The sequence below is a fragment of the Gastrolobium bilobum genome, unplaced genomic scaffold (assembly GCF_033153095.1).
Source record: "Gastrolobium bilobum isolate Gb01-03AN ecotype WA unplaced genomic scaffold, APGP_CSIRO_Gbil_v1 utg47076, whole genome shotgun sequence".
In the NCBI taxonomy this organism is placed as follows: domain Eukaryota; kingdom Viridiplantae; phylum Streptophyta; class Magnoliopsida; order Fabales; family Fabaceae; genus Gastrolobium; species Gastrolobium bilobum.
Window position 1 is genome coordinate 1 of NW_026896997.1, and position 18,299 is coordinate 18,299.

Genomic DNA, 18,299 nt, shown 5'->3' on the forward strand with positions numbered 1-18,299 from the left:
ATAAAGTTGGGTGGCCTAATCTTTATTGCAACAACATTATAGAATTTCTGTTAGGAGAGGATGCTGCATAAGCATGAGCTCCTGATTTTTTCTTATACTCTATGATTCAGGATTTTGTTCTGTTCTTACTAGCATTCAAAACATGTAAAGGATTAAGTTTTTTTGCTAGACTTTTTACCAATATTGTTCTAACATTTTGCATCAACTTCCAGAAATTCATCTAGGTAACATAGATCTGAAACTAAAACTTGATATTCCTAGTACATAATTTTTTATCTTGATATGCCTATTTCTATAAGGAAATGTGTGAAGTCTTACCAGGATTCCACCGGAAATTATTTGTCTTATGAGAATTTTTGTCATAGGATACAAAGCCTTTGTCACTTGTCTTGATAGCGCATTCAAATAACTAGGGATATACACAAGGCACTTGTATTATTGAGTAATCCTGTTGCATACAATACCCAATGTTGACTTATTGTTATGTAATTAGTCATCCCTGAATAATAATTACATTAATTGTAAAGGTGACAAATCAGTAGTATAGCAGTAGCCTACTATAGTAGCCTTTTGCATGTGTATTAGTTTGGGGAGAAGCCATTTTTGTTGGAGTTCATCCATGTATTGAAGCATTGAATCATTAAGTCATTTGTTTTTCTTCTGGTTATCGTTCTGTTCTGTATTTCCATGAATCTTGGAGCTTTGACTCCTTTCATGTTGCCACACATTGACAATAACGATTAGACCAATTATAAGAGTGTGGCTTAAGAGGATAGTGAGGGCAAAAGGATCACAAGGATCAAAGAAGCATTGAATGGGTTTGTTTGGGCGAGAGCTTTGGGAAGATTATATGAATAATAGCCTTACCATAGGATCATCTGAAGGAAGATTGCAAACTTTTAGAGGGTGAATTTCTAACAGGGAGATATTAGTTTTTTGGCCATTTAGGAAATAATTAATTTTAAGCCTTTTAAGGTTATTTTTCAGCATTTAGTTAAATCCTAACCTTTTATTGTTCAATCCGACATGGATGGACTATGTTGCTGTGTTAAATTTGGTCTCATTTCCGTGGTTGTTCCACGTGTTTTGTGAGTTGATGTTAGTTAGGGGACTAGTGGTTGTTTATCCATAGGAACTCCTATTATGAAAAGAGCCACACACAAAAAAAAAAACGGATTGAAATAAAGTTGAACGAGATAGAGAAAGTAAGAGGTAAAATTAAAATGACACATACACAAAACACAGGTATTAATATAATTCGGCCGAGTGCTTGCTACACGGGCAAAAGACATGTCAAGTACAAAAGGTGAAAACAATACAAGCACTCAAATTCAAATTCCAACACACCCAATATCCTCACATACATAATGTTGGGTACAAAGAAAAAACTATGGAAGAGGAGTTTTTAACTCTCATTGATACCTAAACCAGATGAATGTGCGTCCCTATTGTTGATGAAAATGAGGTGGTTGGATTCTGCAATTTGATTGCAAATTGTATGCTCTAATTGGGAATTGGGTGGCAAAAATTATTGTAGATTGTGATTTATTGTAGATTATGATTGTATCCTTTATCATGAAGGAAAAAAATGTGGATGTCCTTGGTTCAAGTATTGCAACCAACATGTAATCATTTTTTTTTTTCTTTTGCCGACACAGCAACCCTCCCCCTCGAGCAGATATAGGGATAAAGTAACATAATTCCACCTTTAAAATATGTCTCAGTCAGTCTTCTCCAATAAATATCGATAAAGAATTATGTCTTGCAGATGCCAACCAAGTTCAAGCAATGGTGGAATTTTATTGTCGTGATAGGTTTTGTAATCATGTCTGGTCTGAAGTAGTTTTCTTTTTTTCAACTCTGATAAATCCATTGGATATAATATTTCTAATGAAGTGAAATCTGACATCAATATGTTTGGTCCATTCATGATACATATGATTTTTTATCAGATATATCACTCTGGCTATCACAATAAACAGTAGATAGATTTTGTTGAAATCCCAAATTTGAAAACAATTCTGTGAGCCAAATAGCTCCGATATCAGTTTGTTATCAACAGAGCAACAAGGAAAAAATTGTGGTTGTCCTTGGTTCAAGTGCTGAGGCTGCTTGCTGCAAAAGTTTCAACCAATTCATGTATAGGGGCTACCAACTTGCTGCAAAAGTTTCAGTCGACATGTGATCTTTTTATTTTATTTTTTTCTGACATAACAACTCCGATACTCAATTCAGTAAGAGAATGAGGTAGAGTAATGCAAAAGGGAGAACATCTAAACTTCAAGGCATGAGCCCTATATATATAGGTAGTTGGAGAAACTATTCTAAATTGCATGCAATGGAGCAATTGGTTAAAGCAAGAAAATGTATACTGAATCGTGGGAGACAACCACATAACCCAAGTAGTAAAAGGTGGGTTGTATGGTAGATTTAGGGAATATGTTGGAGAATATTTTAGGACGCATGAAATGGAGTGAATGATTCTTACAGCCGAGGGTATTGTGAATCATGCGAGTTAAGTGTATCGTGAATCGTGGGAGACAAGCTAGTAGCTAGGTAGTGTGGAAGGTGGTTTAATTGTATAGTAAAATTAACGGATATTGTGATGAGGAAGTTTTGTTCTATAGTGGAAGTCATGAGCTAAGTAAAGGGTCCAAACCACCTATCTAGAACACTTTATATTTCTATACAATTTCAACCCTTCATTAATTTTAAATTTTAATTTTTTTTCAAATTTCAAAATAAAAGTAATTAAAAGAAGTTTTTACTTGGAACATCTCATGCTCTCTTCTTTGCTTACAATCCCCATTGACTAGGTCTCCTTTAACAAGCTCATCATTTTCCGCCCCGGCCTCCTTTTCAACACCTTCCACCATAGAAACTCACTTGATTTCAAGAAGAGATGATAGGGGTATAAGTGCTAGGATAGAGAGTTAGATGGGAGTGAAACTAATGGTGGGTTAGGGAAGAAATAGGGAATGAGTGAAGTATAAAGGTAATGATCTCAAAGAGGTAGCCTTATTATTGGAAGAGCTGGAGAGACCCTAAGGAATTGTGACCTGGACAGAGAATGTGCAATTGGATAGGCAAGAAGTAAGGGGTGAGTGTTCTCCAAAAAAAAAAAAAATTAAGGGGTGAGAATCGAATGGAAAAAAAGCGAGCAACTACTATGGATAGCGTACTGGCATTGGTGCTACAGATGAGTAAACGTATCAAAACATTTCGTTGTTCATTTTCTAGTGAGGAGATACGTAGTTGAGTTACGGGAGAGAAATTTGCAAAGGAATCATATCCTTTTAATGTCTTCCGTGGAAATAATTCAATAAGCATCTTGGATCTAACTCTTATGTTCTCACACATCATTCCGGTAGTTAGATGATACCATGTGAAGGAAATACAACTGAAAAAAATATGGGTATGGCTATGGGTAGGGGTGTGCAAAAAACTGGTTCACTTGCCCTGCCCTATGACCCGACTTTGATCTGACCCATAAATATCTATATTTTTTGAACTGGTTTAATTACTGACCCACTTTTATTTAGGTCAGTTTTAGACCTGACTTGTTTTAATATTGACCCATTGACCCAAAACTTGACCTATACTCATTATGTGAAAAAAAAAAAGAAAATCACAATTACATTAAAAGAAAAGTTTTATCGTAAAACAATTACGTCAAAAAATTTAACGAAAAATATTTCCATAAAAAAATTTCGCAAAATTTTTTGACGAAATATATTTTCATCAAAATTTTTGACTAAACACATTTATGTAAAAAAATTTGACGGAATATTTTTTTTGTCAAATTTTTTTACGGAAACTAAATTTCGTCAAAATATTTCACAAAAAATTATATTCATAAAAAATTTCGACGAGACACATTTCCATCGAAATTTTTTTACGGAAAAATTTTTCATCAAAATTCTTTATAGATTTCGACTCTCGGCGAAAGTTTTTCGACGAAAACATTTTCATTAAACTTTTTGACAAAAAAAAAATTCGTTGAAATTTTTAGCAAAACACATTTCAATCGAAAATATTTGGACGGAACACATTTCTGTAAAATAATTTCGTGAAAATTTTTGACAAAAAATTTTGACGGAAAAAATATTATGTCAAAATTCTTTAGAGAATCTAAATTTCGTCGAAAGTTTCAAATGAAACATTTCCCTCAAAACAATTTCCATCGAAAATTTGGACGAAACACATTTCCATCAAAAAAATTTGACGGAAAAAAATTTCATCAAAATTCTTTACAGATTTCAAATTCCAGCGAAAGTTTTCGACGGAAAAATTTTCGTGAAACTTTTTGACAAAAAAAAAAAAATTCGTCAAATTTTTTAGCGAAACACATTTCCATCGAAAATTTTCAACTAAATATTTTTGTCAAGTTTTTTAATAAAAAATATTTCAATCAAAAATTTCTACGAAACACATTTCTGTAAAAAAAAAAATTCGATAAAAAATTTTGACGAAAAAAATATTCTTTCAAAATTCTTTAGAGAATCTAAATTTCATCGAAAGTTTCGAATGAAACATTTTTCTCGAAACAATTTCCGTTGAAATTTTTGTCAGAACACATTTCCATCGAAATTTTGAACGAAAAACATTCCGTCAAAATTTTTGATAGAATTTTTTTTTTCGTTTAAAACATTTGATGGAAGAAATCATTTTCTTCAAATCTTTTGACAGAAACTAAATTTCGATAGAAAATTTATTTTTGTAACAATTTTCATTACAGAAAAAATTTCGTTGCTTTTCGACAAAAAGTATTCTGACGAAAAAATAATTTTGTGACGAAATTCTCGTCATTTGCAATGTAGAAATTTCGACGAAATTTTGTGAGGAAACCAAGTCAAAAACGGGTCAGGTCTGATTTGACCCACTTCAGAAACCAAGTCAGACCCACTTCAGAAACGAAGTCAGGTCAGATCCGATCCAGTTCTGAACTAGTTCAACAAAATCCAAACCAAGTCAGACCTAACTTGGATCAAATTAAAGCGGGTCGGGTCAAAATACCTGACCTATAAAAACCAAGTTGGGTCGAGTCGGACAAAAACCTGACCCGACCTAACTCACGCACAACCCTAGGTATGGGGGAGGGGAGAGGTAGTGTGTTTTGGGCCATGTAAATGTAATCATATCGTAGCCATAGAATGTCAATTCAAGATATTGTCTATGTGCTAAGGATTTGTAGGTGTTCCGGGTTTATACCTCCAATTAAGCTCACTTTGCTCAAGTCCAAGAGCTCAATCCATTTAGAGGCTTAAAACCCTCTTACCCAGATCAGCAGTTCCCACTAGAGCCATAGACCACGATCTCAAATTATGGGACCATAGATTGTGGTTTCTCGTTTCTTTGTAACCACGATCATCCTAACCACTTGATAAAGCCACAATTCCTATAACTGCATGATAATATCACCTCCACTATAACTGCCACATTCGAAGATTATATAAGCTTGTTAATAATACTAGAAGGGACACTTCATATGGATTAAACTCACTCATCCATTCATATAAAGCATATTTACTTAGTTTAACATATCCATCACTTACTCGACCTTAGCCATTGTCGTCGTATCCTAAACACTTGACCTATAACCCATATATCATAATTGGTGTTCACTCAGAAAAGTAGGTTCATGTTATAGAGCATGAAATCAGAGCAGGAATATATCTTTCTGTGAAAGATACCTATTGTTTATCAAAAAAAAAAAAAAAAAGACGCTATAGATATATGAGTACATCATTGATCTGCATCTTCTAAATTTTTTTTACATATAATTCTACTTGAAAATAGTTATCAAACAATAAAAAAAAAACCAACAGCTATTAGTAGCAGACACATAAATGCCGCCAGTAAACATAAGGTAGAGATAAAAAAATGACTTGGCTTAAACATTTTTCTCATTTTTTGAGTTGAATATCTTGATTACAATGCGAATTCAAACGTTTCAAATAAGTTACCTTTAATAATGGCAATTTCTACAATGCAATTTGCAAATAATTTAAAACAATTGACAATGGAAAAATGACAGCCTAACTAATAGTAGCAATATAAAATGTTATTTGTCTGTATTTTGAGTTGAATATCTTGATTACAATACAAATCAAATGTTTCAAACACGTTACCTTCAATAATGACAATTTATATAATGCAATTTGCAAATAATCTTTAAACATTTGACAAAGGAAAAATGACAGCCAACTAATGGTAGCAATAAAAAATGTCATTTGTCTGAATTTTTTGAGTTGAATATCATTACATATTGCCAAACATTTCAAACTGTCAAAACAATGGTGCCATATTATGAATATTCTATGTGTTTATTCTTCCTCTACTGGGGTAATTATATACATAAATGAGGACACTAGGTCCATTACAAATTAGCTGTCAATCAGCTATGAATACGGAAATGAAATAACCTGTTACTATTTCTATTTAATACAAAACTCCTATGATTATGTTAATCATCTGCAAATAAGAAAATTAATCTATTTAATACAAATCTCCTATGAATAAGTAATTGTATAATCAATGATTAAAATTCCAACAACTGTACAGCTCAACAAATATTATCTCATTTCGACACAAACAAATCATCTTCACCAAAATGAGAAAACAATAGATGTTAGTAGTAGAAAGAATCCCTCTTGGAATGAAATTTTTTATAACGCAACTTGTATATAATTTCAAACTTTGATAATGTTGTAACAATACAAAATGTCATTTGTTATTACCAAAATATTCATTTGTCTCATTTCTTTGAGTTCAATATTATTTTCTCAAATCTTTCAAACACATCGAAAATGAGAATGCAATAACGACTACAATAATAAAATAAGGGGAATGATCCGTTTATAATTTTTTTTTTTACAAATTACACTAAATCTGACCGGTCATACACTCTTGATTACTATATGATCGATCAGAAGTTTGTAATTAAAAAATTTATAAATATAACTTTTCCTATAAAATAAAGTTCTATCCAAGAATGAATTTTTTTAATTAATTACATTGATTAATCATTCTGCATTATAATCCTGTTATAAAAATCGACCATATCGGTCCGACTGTTTGACCCATTAACTAATCGGTTTCATGCGGGTATTAAATCGGCACTAATTTTTTAAAAAATCAATTTTGTTAAATTTCAGTCAAAATAGTTAAAAAAGACTACTAATGAGATTTAAATCTAAAACATGTAAATTATAATTTATAACACTTACTATTAAAGCAAGTCTAATTATTAATTAAAATATTCTAATTTTATATTTTTATATTTTATTATGTATAATTAATTCATGCGATTGAATCGGTGATCCATTAATCCAATACACTAGTCGAGTCAATAATTGATTCGAGTTTGATAACTCTTGTTATAACAAACAAGTTTCCTTGAAATAAAATAAAAGGAATTTGTTCTGACACTTTTTTGAAAGAACTTTGGAAAAATAAGTGATTATTTCTAAAACTAAAAATTGTGTTACCGATCATGTCCCTAGAAATATTTTTAACACTACTACTCGGTATAGCTGTTTATTAAATAAAAAAAATTCGATGGAACACAGAATAAATATAAAAAATTAAAGTAAAAAGACCCGTTTTAATAAACGGACGTACCGAATTACAAAAGTTTGCTCCATGTCCCTAGATCCTTGATGAATCCTTCTGCGTTATAACAATCAAGTGGTGAGTGTTGGTGCAAGAGGAGAAAAATGCAAAATTCAACTTGGTCAATCAATAGTCAATTTCCGATTCTCTATACACTTTTTCAATTATGTCTATTATTATAATTTTCAACTAGTGAATTACCCGTGCAATACTCGGGAAAAAAGAACAAAATACTTGTCGTTCGCCGTGGTTGATTAATCGCACTGCAATCCTTATGCTTACAAAAACTCGTGTTGCTATCTTGTTTTATATTTCAGGTGGAAAAAACTACAGCATTGACACAGAATTTTACAAATATCAATCATAAACAAAAATCTGCTATCCATAGTGATCAATATTATGCAAATCAAATATAGTTATCTACTCGATGAGTTATGGAAAAAATAAATACGCCATAGCTGACTATGTTAAAATGAAGATGGCTAAAAAGAGAAAAATGCATACAACTTATTGCTAACTATAATATAGCCACTAATAAAATCAAGGTAACAAACAGACTAAGCAAATATGAAATTAAAAGATCAACTTGTACCTATAATAAGAAAACGCTATTAATTCAGTATCATTCTCTAGCAATCATTGGAGGGATGAGTTCAACACATACCAAACATGCATTTTCTATGTTTATGCATTACCAGGAACATCCTCTTCTACCATCATATTTATGCCTACGATACAAAATGCAAATGCTCATTAAATAAATTACGCTAATATGTTAACACCCAGAAGTAATAGTCTCAGAAAAAAAATGGGTTATTTTTTTTTTAGAACCCAAAAAACGTTGTTTGAAAGGGATTTGAAAGCAAATTAATCAAATGGTCATGTATGAGTCATATTTTTTGCTTACACTGGAACAAATGTGTCTAAACAACATCAAATCAATACACATGCTAAAAACTTGTAACAATATAAAGAACCCACGATGATAAATTTTTAAAAAATAACAACATACATTCAGGTCCACCAAAGACTTAAAGAATGAGGTGACAATAGCTTCGCTGCTTCAAACAGTTGAAACATGATATTTTGGCTCATTATATGACTACAAATTGTTTTTTTTACGTTGACCTTAAATAACATGGATTTTTTATTAAGAACGTTAAGTTTTCTTGAATAATATTCCAAATCAGCATCTACATAAAAAACTCCTTCAAAGTTAAGTATAACTCGTGCGATGCACGAAAAAAAGAATAGTGAAATTTTAATTATAAAAAAAGAATAGTGAAATTTTAATTTAATTATAAAAATATGTTGGTGGGCCGGACCTCTGAGCCGAGCCCAGTTTGCCACCTCTAATTATTAGCATGTAATAGGTTTTTATATTTATCTTAAAAAAAAAGCTCTTATAGTTGCGTCTAGGTTTTTATATTTTATTTTAGAGATAAACTTTCATAAACAAAAATCGCAGAAGAGGAGGAACTGAAAAGTTTTTTGGTAGATAGTATAATTTTCAATATCATTAATAGACTTTCCACTTTCCAATAATTTCCAATTAAAAATCTTACAATTCCAATGTAGAAATGATAGTGGGACATTAATTTGATGTCTCCCACTAATTCCTTAATTTCGAATTTTGATTTATTTTATTATTTATTTATTTGTCTTTTAAAATTGGTATGCAAGTGTGAACACAAAAACAGTGAGAACAAAATCGCAGAAGCAAGAGATACGCAGGAGGTAGAAAATTAAACGTCTGAATGGTTTGAAGGTTATATGAAAACCAATAGTCGAACAAAAACAGTGAGAACAAAATCACAAGGAAGAGATGAAAATACGCAGGAGCTAGAAGGAATAAGCGTCTGAATGGTTTGAAGGTTATGTGAAAATATCAGATGATGGGTTTTCCATTTCCAAATAACATTAGTAAACAACCTTTCATCTTCCAATACAACAATTAAAAACCTTACAGGTTCCAATGTAAAAATGATAGTGGGTCATTAATTAGTTGTCTCCTATCAATTTCAATTTTTGATTTAATTGAAAACTTATTATGTATTTTTTTTTTAAATTGACGTGCAAGTGTGAATACACAGTGTGAACACAAAGCTAAAACTGCATGAGAACTTGACATAATAACTTTTTTGATAGATGCAAGTGTGAACGCACAGTGTGAATACACAGTGTGAACACAAATGTGATTTCTTTGATTCTCCTTTAAGTATATAATAGAATAGATTAGCTACATGCTTCTCTAAATTTATGCAAATTTTTAGAAGAAAAAAAAAACAATTGAAATATTGCCACCAGATGCTATGAGGCTCAGTCTTTTGTTACCAAGTAAAATGAATTAGGACCTCTTTTTTATGGAGGATAAGTTGTTTTTCAAAAAAAAAGAAAAAACGAAGTGTGAAGGATAAGTATTTTATGAAGTGCGTCAGTATCTGGGGGCAACCTAGTACAAAATGATTAATATTCTCAATTTAAAAATATTACAAATTCTACTATCAAGTTTCACAAAAATCTATATTTAAAAAATAAAAAATATGATTTATTAAATGAAAAAATTAAGCACTTAATATATTAATGATATTTTTATTTAATATATTATATTTGTAATTTCTTAAAATATATTCTCCAGGTGCCTGTTAGCAAAACTTACATTATTCTGTTCTCAATATTTTTTTTTTTTGCACTTTCCGCATCATGTATAGAAAAAAAAATTATATGGTCTAAGACCATACAAAATTTTGGTGATCCCTCTCATAAATAAATTTTTTTTCCTCCATTTTATTCATAATTTTTTCATTTCTATTTTTATCCTCCCCGGAACTAAGCTCCTCCGGACCATAGAAAATTTGCTCCACGTATATATAAATTATTTAGTAATATATATAAAGGGAAAAGTGTGTATAATTTTGAAGGATGTAAAGTTGTGTCATTTTAAGAGAGAGAAAGAGATAGATAAAGGAGGAGAGAGAGTTGACAAAAAAAAATAAAGTTGTGGGTCCCACCTCTTTGTGAGAGTGAAAGGATGTAAGTTGTGTAATTTAAAAGTATAGACACTTTTCCCATATATAAACTATTGAGATTGATATTATATTTATATTTATTTTATTTTATCTTTTTCTCATAATATCAATAGATTATAATCTTAAGTAATAGTGGAAGGAGAGAGAAAATATAAAAATACCTTGAAAAAAAAAAATAACTAAAATAGATATTAAAAATAACTCTTTCCAACGAAGAATCCCATGTGGGGTGGATGAAGATTCATACATGTTGACGACTCTTGAACTATTAATGTCTCCATGTGTTGATGGATTCAAAGCCTGAAAATCATTTACATGGTATTGGTGGGTACTCTCGCTTTGACTATAATGGTTTAGATTGTAAAACTTTCTGAGTAACTCGGCGTTGTTGTTTTTTGGTTTTCAGGTGCTTCAACCTAAACTAGCTTAATTGATCTTCTATTATTGAAGTGGAGATTGCATCCGAAAGCCTTTCAATGGCAGATTATTCCAAAAACACAAAATGGAAGTACCATGTTTTCTTGAGTTTTAGGGGAGAAGACACACGCTTGGGTTTCACCGACCACTTATATGCAGCTTTGGTGCGAAAGAGTATCATAACTTTTAGAGATGATGAAGAACTTGCCAGAGGTGAAGTCATCTCTCATAAACTCCTCCTTGCAATTGAGGAATCTCTCTCTGCAATTGTCATAATCTCCAAAAACTATGCTTCCTCGTCTTGGTGTTTGGATGAGTTAGTTAAGATTCTTGAATCCAAACATGTGCTGGGACAAGATGTGTTTCCAGTCTTCTATGGTGTGGATCCCTCTGATGTAAGGAATCAGAGGGGAAGTTTTGCAGAAGCTTTTAGAAAACATGAAGAAAAATTTATAGAAAACAAAGAGAAGGTGCAAAAATGGAGAGATGCATTAAAAGAAGTTGCTAACTTGTCAGGGTGGGACTCTAAGGATCAGTAAGTGCATGCCTTTAATTTTCACTTCATAGTAACCTACTTGTCCTGATGACACTCATGTATGCTGATATTGTAAATTGGTTTTTTTTTTTCATTTTATATGATTATTTTTGTTTTTGTTCTGTGTAGACATGAAACAACTCTCATTGAAGAAGTTGTTGCACAAGTATGGAAGAAACTAGAACCCAAATTCCCTACATATAACGATGGACTAGTTGGAATTGATACAAGATTAGAAGATTTATATTCAACTTTGAAGCTAGGATTGGAGGATGTTCGTTTCATAGGGATATGGGGCATGGGTGGTATAGGTAAAACAACTCTCGCGACTGCTCTTTTCAAGAAAATTAGATGCCATTTTGATGTTAGTTGCTTTGTTGCCAATGTTAGAGAGGTCTCTGGGGAAAGAAACGAAGGTTTCGTGCAGTTACAAAATAAAATTCTTTTTCGTCTAAATATAAAAGGAATGTTAATTGAAACTTCAAGCCAAGGAAAGGACAGCTTAAGAAACCTTTTGTCCAACAAAAAGGTTCTTCTTGTCCTTGATGATGTAAGTTCTAAAAGCCAACTTGAGAATTTGGCTGGAAACCAAGATTGGTTTGGTCCAGGGAGTAGAATTATAGTAACAACTAGGGATAAGCACCTGCTCATATCTCATGTAGTACTGTTTGAGATGTATAAGAGTAAAATCTTAAACGATAATGAATCCCTTCAACTCTTCTGTGAAAAAGCATTTAAAAAAGATGAACCTAGAGAGGATTATTTGGAGTTGTCTAAAAATGTTGTTGAATATGCTGGAGGCCTTCCTCTGGCTCTTGAAGTGTTGGGTTCTTTTCTTTGTGGAAGAAGTATATCTGATTGGGAAGATGCTTTGATTAAGATTAAACAAGTTCCACATGATGATATCCTCAACAAACTTAGAATAAGTTATGACATGCTAGAAGATGAGCACAAGACCATATTTCTAGATATTGCTTGTTTTTTTAAGGGATGGTACAAACATAAAGTGACACAAATATTGGACAATTGCGGCCTTCATCCAACAATTGGATTAAATGTTCTTAGAGAAAAATCACTAGTAACTTACAATGGAAGAGTTATTGGGATGCACGATCTACTTGAAGAAATGGGAAAAACTATAGTTTTTCAAGAATCACCGAATGATCCTGGTAGACGGAGTAGATTGTGGTCTCTAGAGGATACTGATCATGTGCTGAGAAAAAATAAGGTAAGTGCAGGTTTTAATGTAACATTACTTTTGATGCATTTGTCCTTGTATACCTTCTTATGTTACCAATTCAACAATTATTGTTTATTAGGGAACGGAAATTGTCCAAGGTATAGTTTTGAAGTCATCACCATCTGAGCCATATGAAGCACATTGGGATCCTGAGGCCTTCTCAAAAATGTGTAATCTTAGATTACTCATTGTATTATGTGATTTGCATCTTCCCCTTGGTCTCAAATGTCTTTCTAGCTCACTAAAAGTGCTTGTATGGTCGGGATATCCATTGAATGCTTTGCCACTTGGAGTTCAACTAGATGAGCTTGTTCACCTACAAATGATCAATAGCAAAGTTAAGCAACTATGGAATGGAACTCAGGTGAGAATGCTCAGTTAAGACCTTTCACATAACTTTATATCAGCCTAGAGTTTCAAATGCTAATGTATTTCTTTTTTGTTTTGTTTTGTTTATCAGTATGTTGGAAAGCTGAAAGTGATTGATTTGAGTAATTCCAAAGATCTACGACAAACTCCAAATGTTACTGGAGTTCCATATCTTGAAGAGCTTTATCTTAAAGATTGTACAAAACTTGTTGAAGTTCACCAATCTATCGGACAACACAAAAAGCTCCGGATATTGAGCTTTATAGGATGTGTAAACCTTAAAACCTTTCCAAGTAGATTGGAAATGTGTTCCCTCAAAATGTTTTATCTTTCTGACTGCTCAAAGGTTGAAAGACTTCCGAATTTGGGGGTAAATATGACATGTGTCTCAGTGCTTAATTTAATGAATTGCAAAAATCTTTTTTGCCTGCCAAATACCATTGGTAACTTGAAGTCTCTTAGAATTCTCAACATATCAGGATGCTCAAAAGTTTGTTGCCTGCCAGATAATATAAATCAAAACAAGGCTTTGGAGGATCTTGACTTGAGTGAAACTGCTATTAGCGAATTGGATCTATCAACACTTCAGTTGTGGAATCTCAAAAGGTTATCTTTAAGGGGTTGTAGTGGGCCAGGATCCAACACCAGCAGGGACTTGCATCTTCCTTTTGGGTGGAAATTTAGTTTTACCCCAGCTCCTACAAGCTTAATATTGTCTCCTTATATTGGCTTCAGTCTTTCCTCATTAACTGTTTTGAATTTAAGCTATTGCAATCTCACTGATGAGTCAATTCCTTTACGTCTCTATCGCTTATCATCGTTGGAGAGACTAATTTTAAGTGGGAACAATTTTGTACGCTTTCCTGGTCACTTCATTGCTAGTATTCCGAGGCTTCGCCGTGTTGAATTGGAAGATTGCTCAGAGCTTCGATCTCTGCCTGTGGTTCCACCACATGTTCGCCTGTACTTAGAAGATTCAGCTGCAATGGAAGCTAGTTTAGTAGATCAAGAAAAGCTTTGGAAGCTGTTTGAATCAGGTGACAAAGAGCTCTTTCAGTCAGCAGTATCTGACGTATGTGTTTCTATATACATATTCTATATTTTTGCTTGCACGTACCTGACATACAATGCGAGTAAAATTTTTGCACTTTTAACTGACGAACTCAAAAATCATTTGTTTCATTTATGTATCTTCACCTTATTGCTTAAACTTTTGAGAGAATTGATTCTTGATATGGTATTGATTATATTTGAAAAAACTTTCATTGTTACAGATTATGTGTCAGCTTCTGTTCGTTGAAATCCCACCATGGCTTGATAATAAAAATTTTGTCCCCTTGAGCTCATCGAATGTCTCAAAACATGATTCAATTGCAACACTAATAATGGACATTCCTGATGATTGTCGTTCAAGTGATTGGTGGGGAGTAGCCGTATTTGTGTCCTTAAAAGCCGAAGTTTATCGGGATATTTTTGAACGTGTTCCGCTCAAAATGCGCCTTTTTTGGAGCTTTGACTCTCTCGATCCTGAGGATGGCCCCTCCTTATCACTGGCCTCAAGTTCAATTGCATATAATGACATATACATGTTAACAATGATAGTAAGTGGTGATTATATATACATTCGGCAACACAGTAGAAGGAACGGCGAGTTCACCCAGCATCCCTTTAGCAAGCATCCAAAGCCAGAGTTCAGGCAAAACAGTACGCTGCGTTTTGAAGCACAAGTGGAAGGGCGCAATATAAGGAAGTGTGGGTGGCGTGTGTTACGCAAGGAAGATAGTCTTCAAGCCTTGCAAAAGGTAAAAGACAGCGAGCTTTTTGAGACACGTTCTGATTCCGAGCATTCCAGTGGCATGAGCAAAACATTGGAAATTCCAATAATGGCAGAGTATGCCGTTACTGCTTTGGGTGACCAAAACAAGGAAAAATCCACTGAGAACTTGTGGTTGGTAAGAAAATTTTGTAATTCTAGCATGCAGTTAATTAAGAAGGTTTGAGGTTGAGGAGGGTAGTATTCACATGAAAATATGATGCCTTTTCTTAGTGGATTTGAAACTGTGCTCTTTCTTATAATCAATCATATAATTTTATTTGACTCCTGAGGTTGATTTATACGGAAAGTAAACATATCTATGTGACATGTGCAAGCCGTTGTGTGTTATTGCAGGGAAAAAGACAGGGAGTGGGTTTAAGCGTGGTAGCTTTGATGTCAATGATGGCCGTTGGGGCTACAATATTCCTTTCGCATAGGCAGGGTTCGGGCTTTAAACAACACACCACAACGAATGAGGCAGCAGCTAAACTATTCAAATCACGTTGGGGTTCCAATGGAAGTGCAATTAAGGTCAATAAATCGCAATTCCCACGCAAACATAACACAAATGCGAGCCAGCGATTGTCATTTTCAGCACATCACCCACCAAGGAAGCTCAGTTTCTCTCCGAGTCATTACTGTTCTTACTTTACTAGATGAGAAACCTTATGCTCTATGATAGTTTCGTTCTTTTTATAAAAATTTTCTCAATTTATTTTTATTAATATAATTTTTCCTTTTCTTGTTTGACAAAAATTCGTCCAAACTAGCATAATTACAAAGGCCACTTGCTGCATTAGTTAATGATTAGTTACTTGCATAGATAAAAAGAACCACTAATTCAGTTTGCATAGGTAAATAAAAGAAAAATACCATGTTGCTCCATTTAAATTTTTTATTACCAAAATAAAGTTTTTCTATTTGAAACTTGTCATTTTATTTTTAAAACATTTTGCTATGATGAATATTTAGTGTATGCAACAAAGTCTCAGTCTCACATCACGTAAATTTTATATGTATCCTCTTTTACTCAGTTATATAACAGAGTCCTTGATGCTTATCTAAAACATGCATATTACTCATATGTTTCTCGTTTCTCTCACATTTAACATGGTATTAAGAGCTTGACGAGAAACAAATTCTAATTTGTGCCTACTGAGTGGACCTGTTGCCCATCGATGATAAAACTATTTTTTTTTTTTAAAACAGTGTTGTCCTCTTGATTTTTGGTATCTTTTTCATAAACATCCCTCCAGCGTTGTTCTTAGTTGCTAACCACCGTCCCAGCAAATAGTCAACGCCCTAGGTCGTCGTCAACCATTTTCTAGCAAATCTTCACTGCCAGCCACAGTCAACCACTGTGTCGGAGCATTTTTTCGACGAGTTTTCAGCCGAGCCGACCATTGATCGAACTGCCTTCTCACGACAATGCTGTCTATTTTGATCCCACCCTTACCTGAGCGACTATTAGACTGTTCTCAGCTGCTCACCCTTACCCTTAGGGGTGTGTTTGGTACAAGTATTTCAAAAGGATTACTAGTAAACCTTCTTTGGTAAACCCAATTACCATTTTTGGTAGATTGAACAAAAACCAATTCCTGAATATCCAAGGATTACCCGTAATTTGATTTATAAAGAAAAATCACTATTCAGATTACCAAAAATAATATGATAATTCAGAATACCAAGTAAAGGAAAAGCACAACAATAATTTTTGAGACAAAAATATCCCAACACACATAAAAACCTAGACCCAATCTATCAATTACAAAAGTAAAAATAGTTTGGGGTTATTTTTGTAAAATAAAGTCATATTTCGTTCTAAACCAAACATGGAATCAGTAATCTTTATCCAATATTTCCGGTAGTATTTTGGCGAACCAAACACATTTTTCGTAAGATTCCAAGTAAACTCAATTTTTATTGTATTCCCATTAATCGTGATTCCCGGATACCAAAAAACTTCTCTTGTACCAAACACACCCTAGGGGTAAAGTGTATATGGACTGCAAGGAGCGCCATTCTTTTTATGTTGGACAATGGGAGAAAAGGGATGCCTTGTGTAACATCTCGTGTCAACCCGGTTTGTTAACATAAGAATGATATTAAATTAAGCGCAACTAATTATTCAAATAAATGCGGAAGCTAAACTCATTAAAACGTGGAGAATTTTTTTTTCATTCTTCATTAAATTGTAATAATTACTTGCATGTCAAGTTAACTACATATTATATATGATTTGTTTAACTCTCTTACTTACAAATTATATATATATATATATATATATATATATATGAGGTAGGATCCTTTGACACTGGTGTCAAATTTTAATTTTGACACCTAATCTGAGAGCCGTTAGATCAAAAAAGATCAATGGTGTCACATGCTTGCAAATCAGAGTTGTTGATTTTTTTTTATCTAACGGCTCTCAGATGAGGTGTCAAAATTGAAATTTGACACCGGTGTCAAAGGATCCTACCTCTCTCTCTCTCTCTCTCTCTCTATATATATATATATATATATATATATATATATATATATATATATATGCTTACTTACACATTTCATAATCTATATCTTACAAGAGAATATCCTTAAGTTTAATGTCTCCTCTTAGCCATTGACTACTCCATTATACTTACTCCATTGTTCATATTTACACACGCCAATTTAAGGCATTATAATTCTTTTTAACACACATCTTTTCTCTACGCTCTACCTATATTCCTTTATGTCTTAGTTAATCAGAGTGATTCTTATAAACCTTAATGTCTCACTTAGAACGTATATTTCTTGTTATCTTAGCGATCCATTAACTAAGTTACTTATTACATACCACTTTTCAAAATTCATTAATTTCCTAGTCATCCATTATATAGGCTTCACATTATACAATATCTATTTCAAGATATTCATACATCCAACATATATAAACCATATCGCCTAGCAATCCATGACATAGGTGTTACATACATAACATAATCTCAATCAAAACAGTATAGGTAATTATGTCATCTCTCCTATAACTAAAACATCACAAGTACTCAACACCATACGCTTATACATACTCTTTAACAAAAGTAAACAAGCTTATTGCAACATGACATAGATAACCCCTATGCTCATCATAGATGAAAACACAACATGATACGATAAATAATAGTCATGTCTAATATAACAACCCTAATTCTCAAATTATGTGAAATTGAGAGTTAAAAGAGACATTGTGTGAATTTTGTGACTGTTAAGAGAATTCTAACAGTTGAATTATGAAACTAT

General features: G+C 32.8%; 1 protein-coding gene across 2 annotated transcripts; it reads left to right on the forward strand.

Annotated features, from left to right (window-relative positions):
* The first annotated feature begins 10,854 nt into the window (after nt 1-10,854).
* On the forward strand, nt 10,855-15,705 carry LOC133303263 (TMV resistance protein N-like). Of its 2 annotated transcripts, XM_061503141.1 has the most exons (7): nt 10,855-10,967; nt 11,050-11,595; nt 11,725-12,823; nt 12,915-13,199; nt 13,296-14,276; nt 14,479-15,156; nt 15,375-15,705. In XM_061503141.1, the coding sequence occupies exons 2-7, from the start codon at nt 11,120-11,122 to the stop codon at nt 15,678-15,680; spliced, it is 3,825 nt and encodes a 1,274-aa protein (XP_061359125.1). In that variant the 5' UTR covers nt 10,855-10,967; nt 11,050-11,119; the 3' UTR covers nt 15,681-15,705. The 2 variants fall into 2 exon arrangements, with proteins under 2 accessions (XP_061359125.1, XP_061359126.1); XM_061503142.1 differs by lacking the exon at nt 15,375-15,705 and having other exon boundaries at nt 13,296-14,241; nt 14,479-14,642.
* Nucleotides 15,706-18,299: the final 2,594 nt, after the last annotated feature.

Excerpts from the sequence above, each read along its gene's own strand:
- LOC133303263 (XM_061503141.1), top strand. The coding sequence starts at position 11,120 with ATGGCAGATTATTCCAAAAACACAAAATGGAAGTACCATGTTTTCTTG. Across the intron at positions 13,200-13,295 it reads AACTATGGAATGGAACTCAG|TATGTTGGAAAGCTGAAAGT; the intron begins GTGAGAATGCTC and ends TTTGTTTATCAG. Across the intron at positions 15,157-15,374 it reads CCACTGAGAACTTGTGGTTG|GGAAAAAGACAGGGAGTGGG; the intron begins GTAAGAAAATTT and ends GTGTTATTGCAG.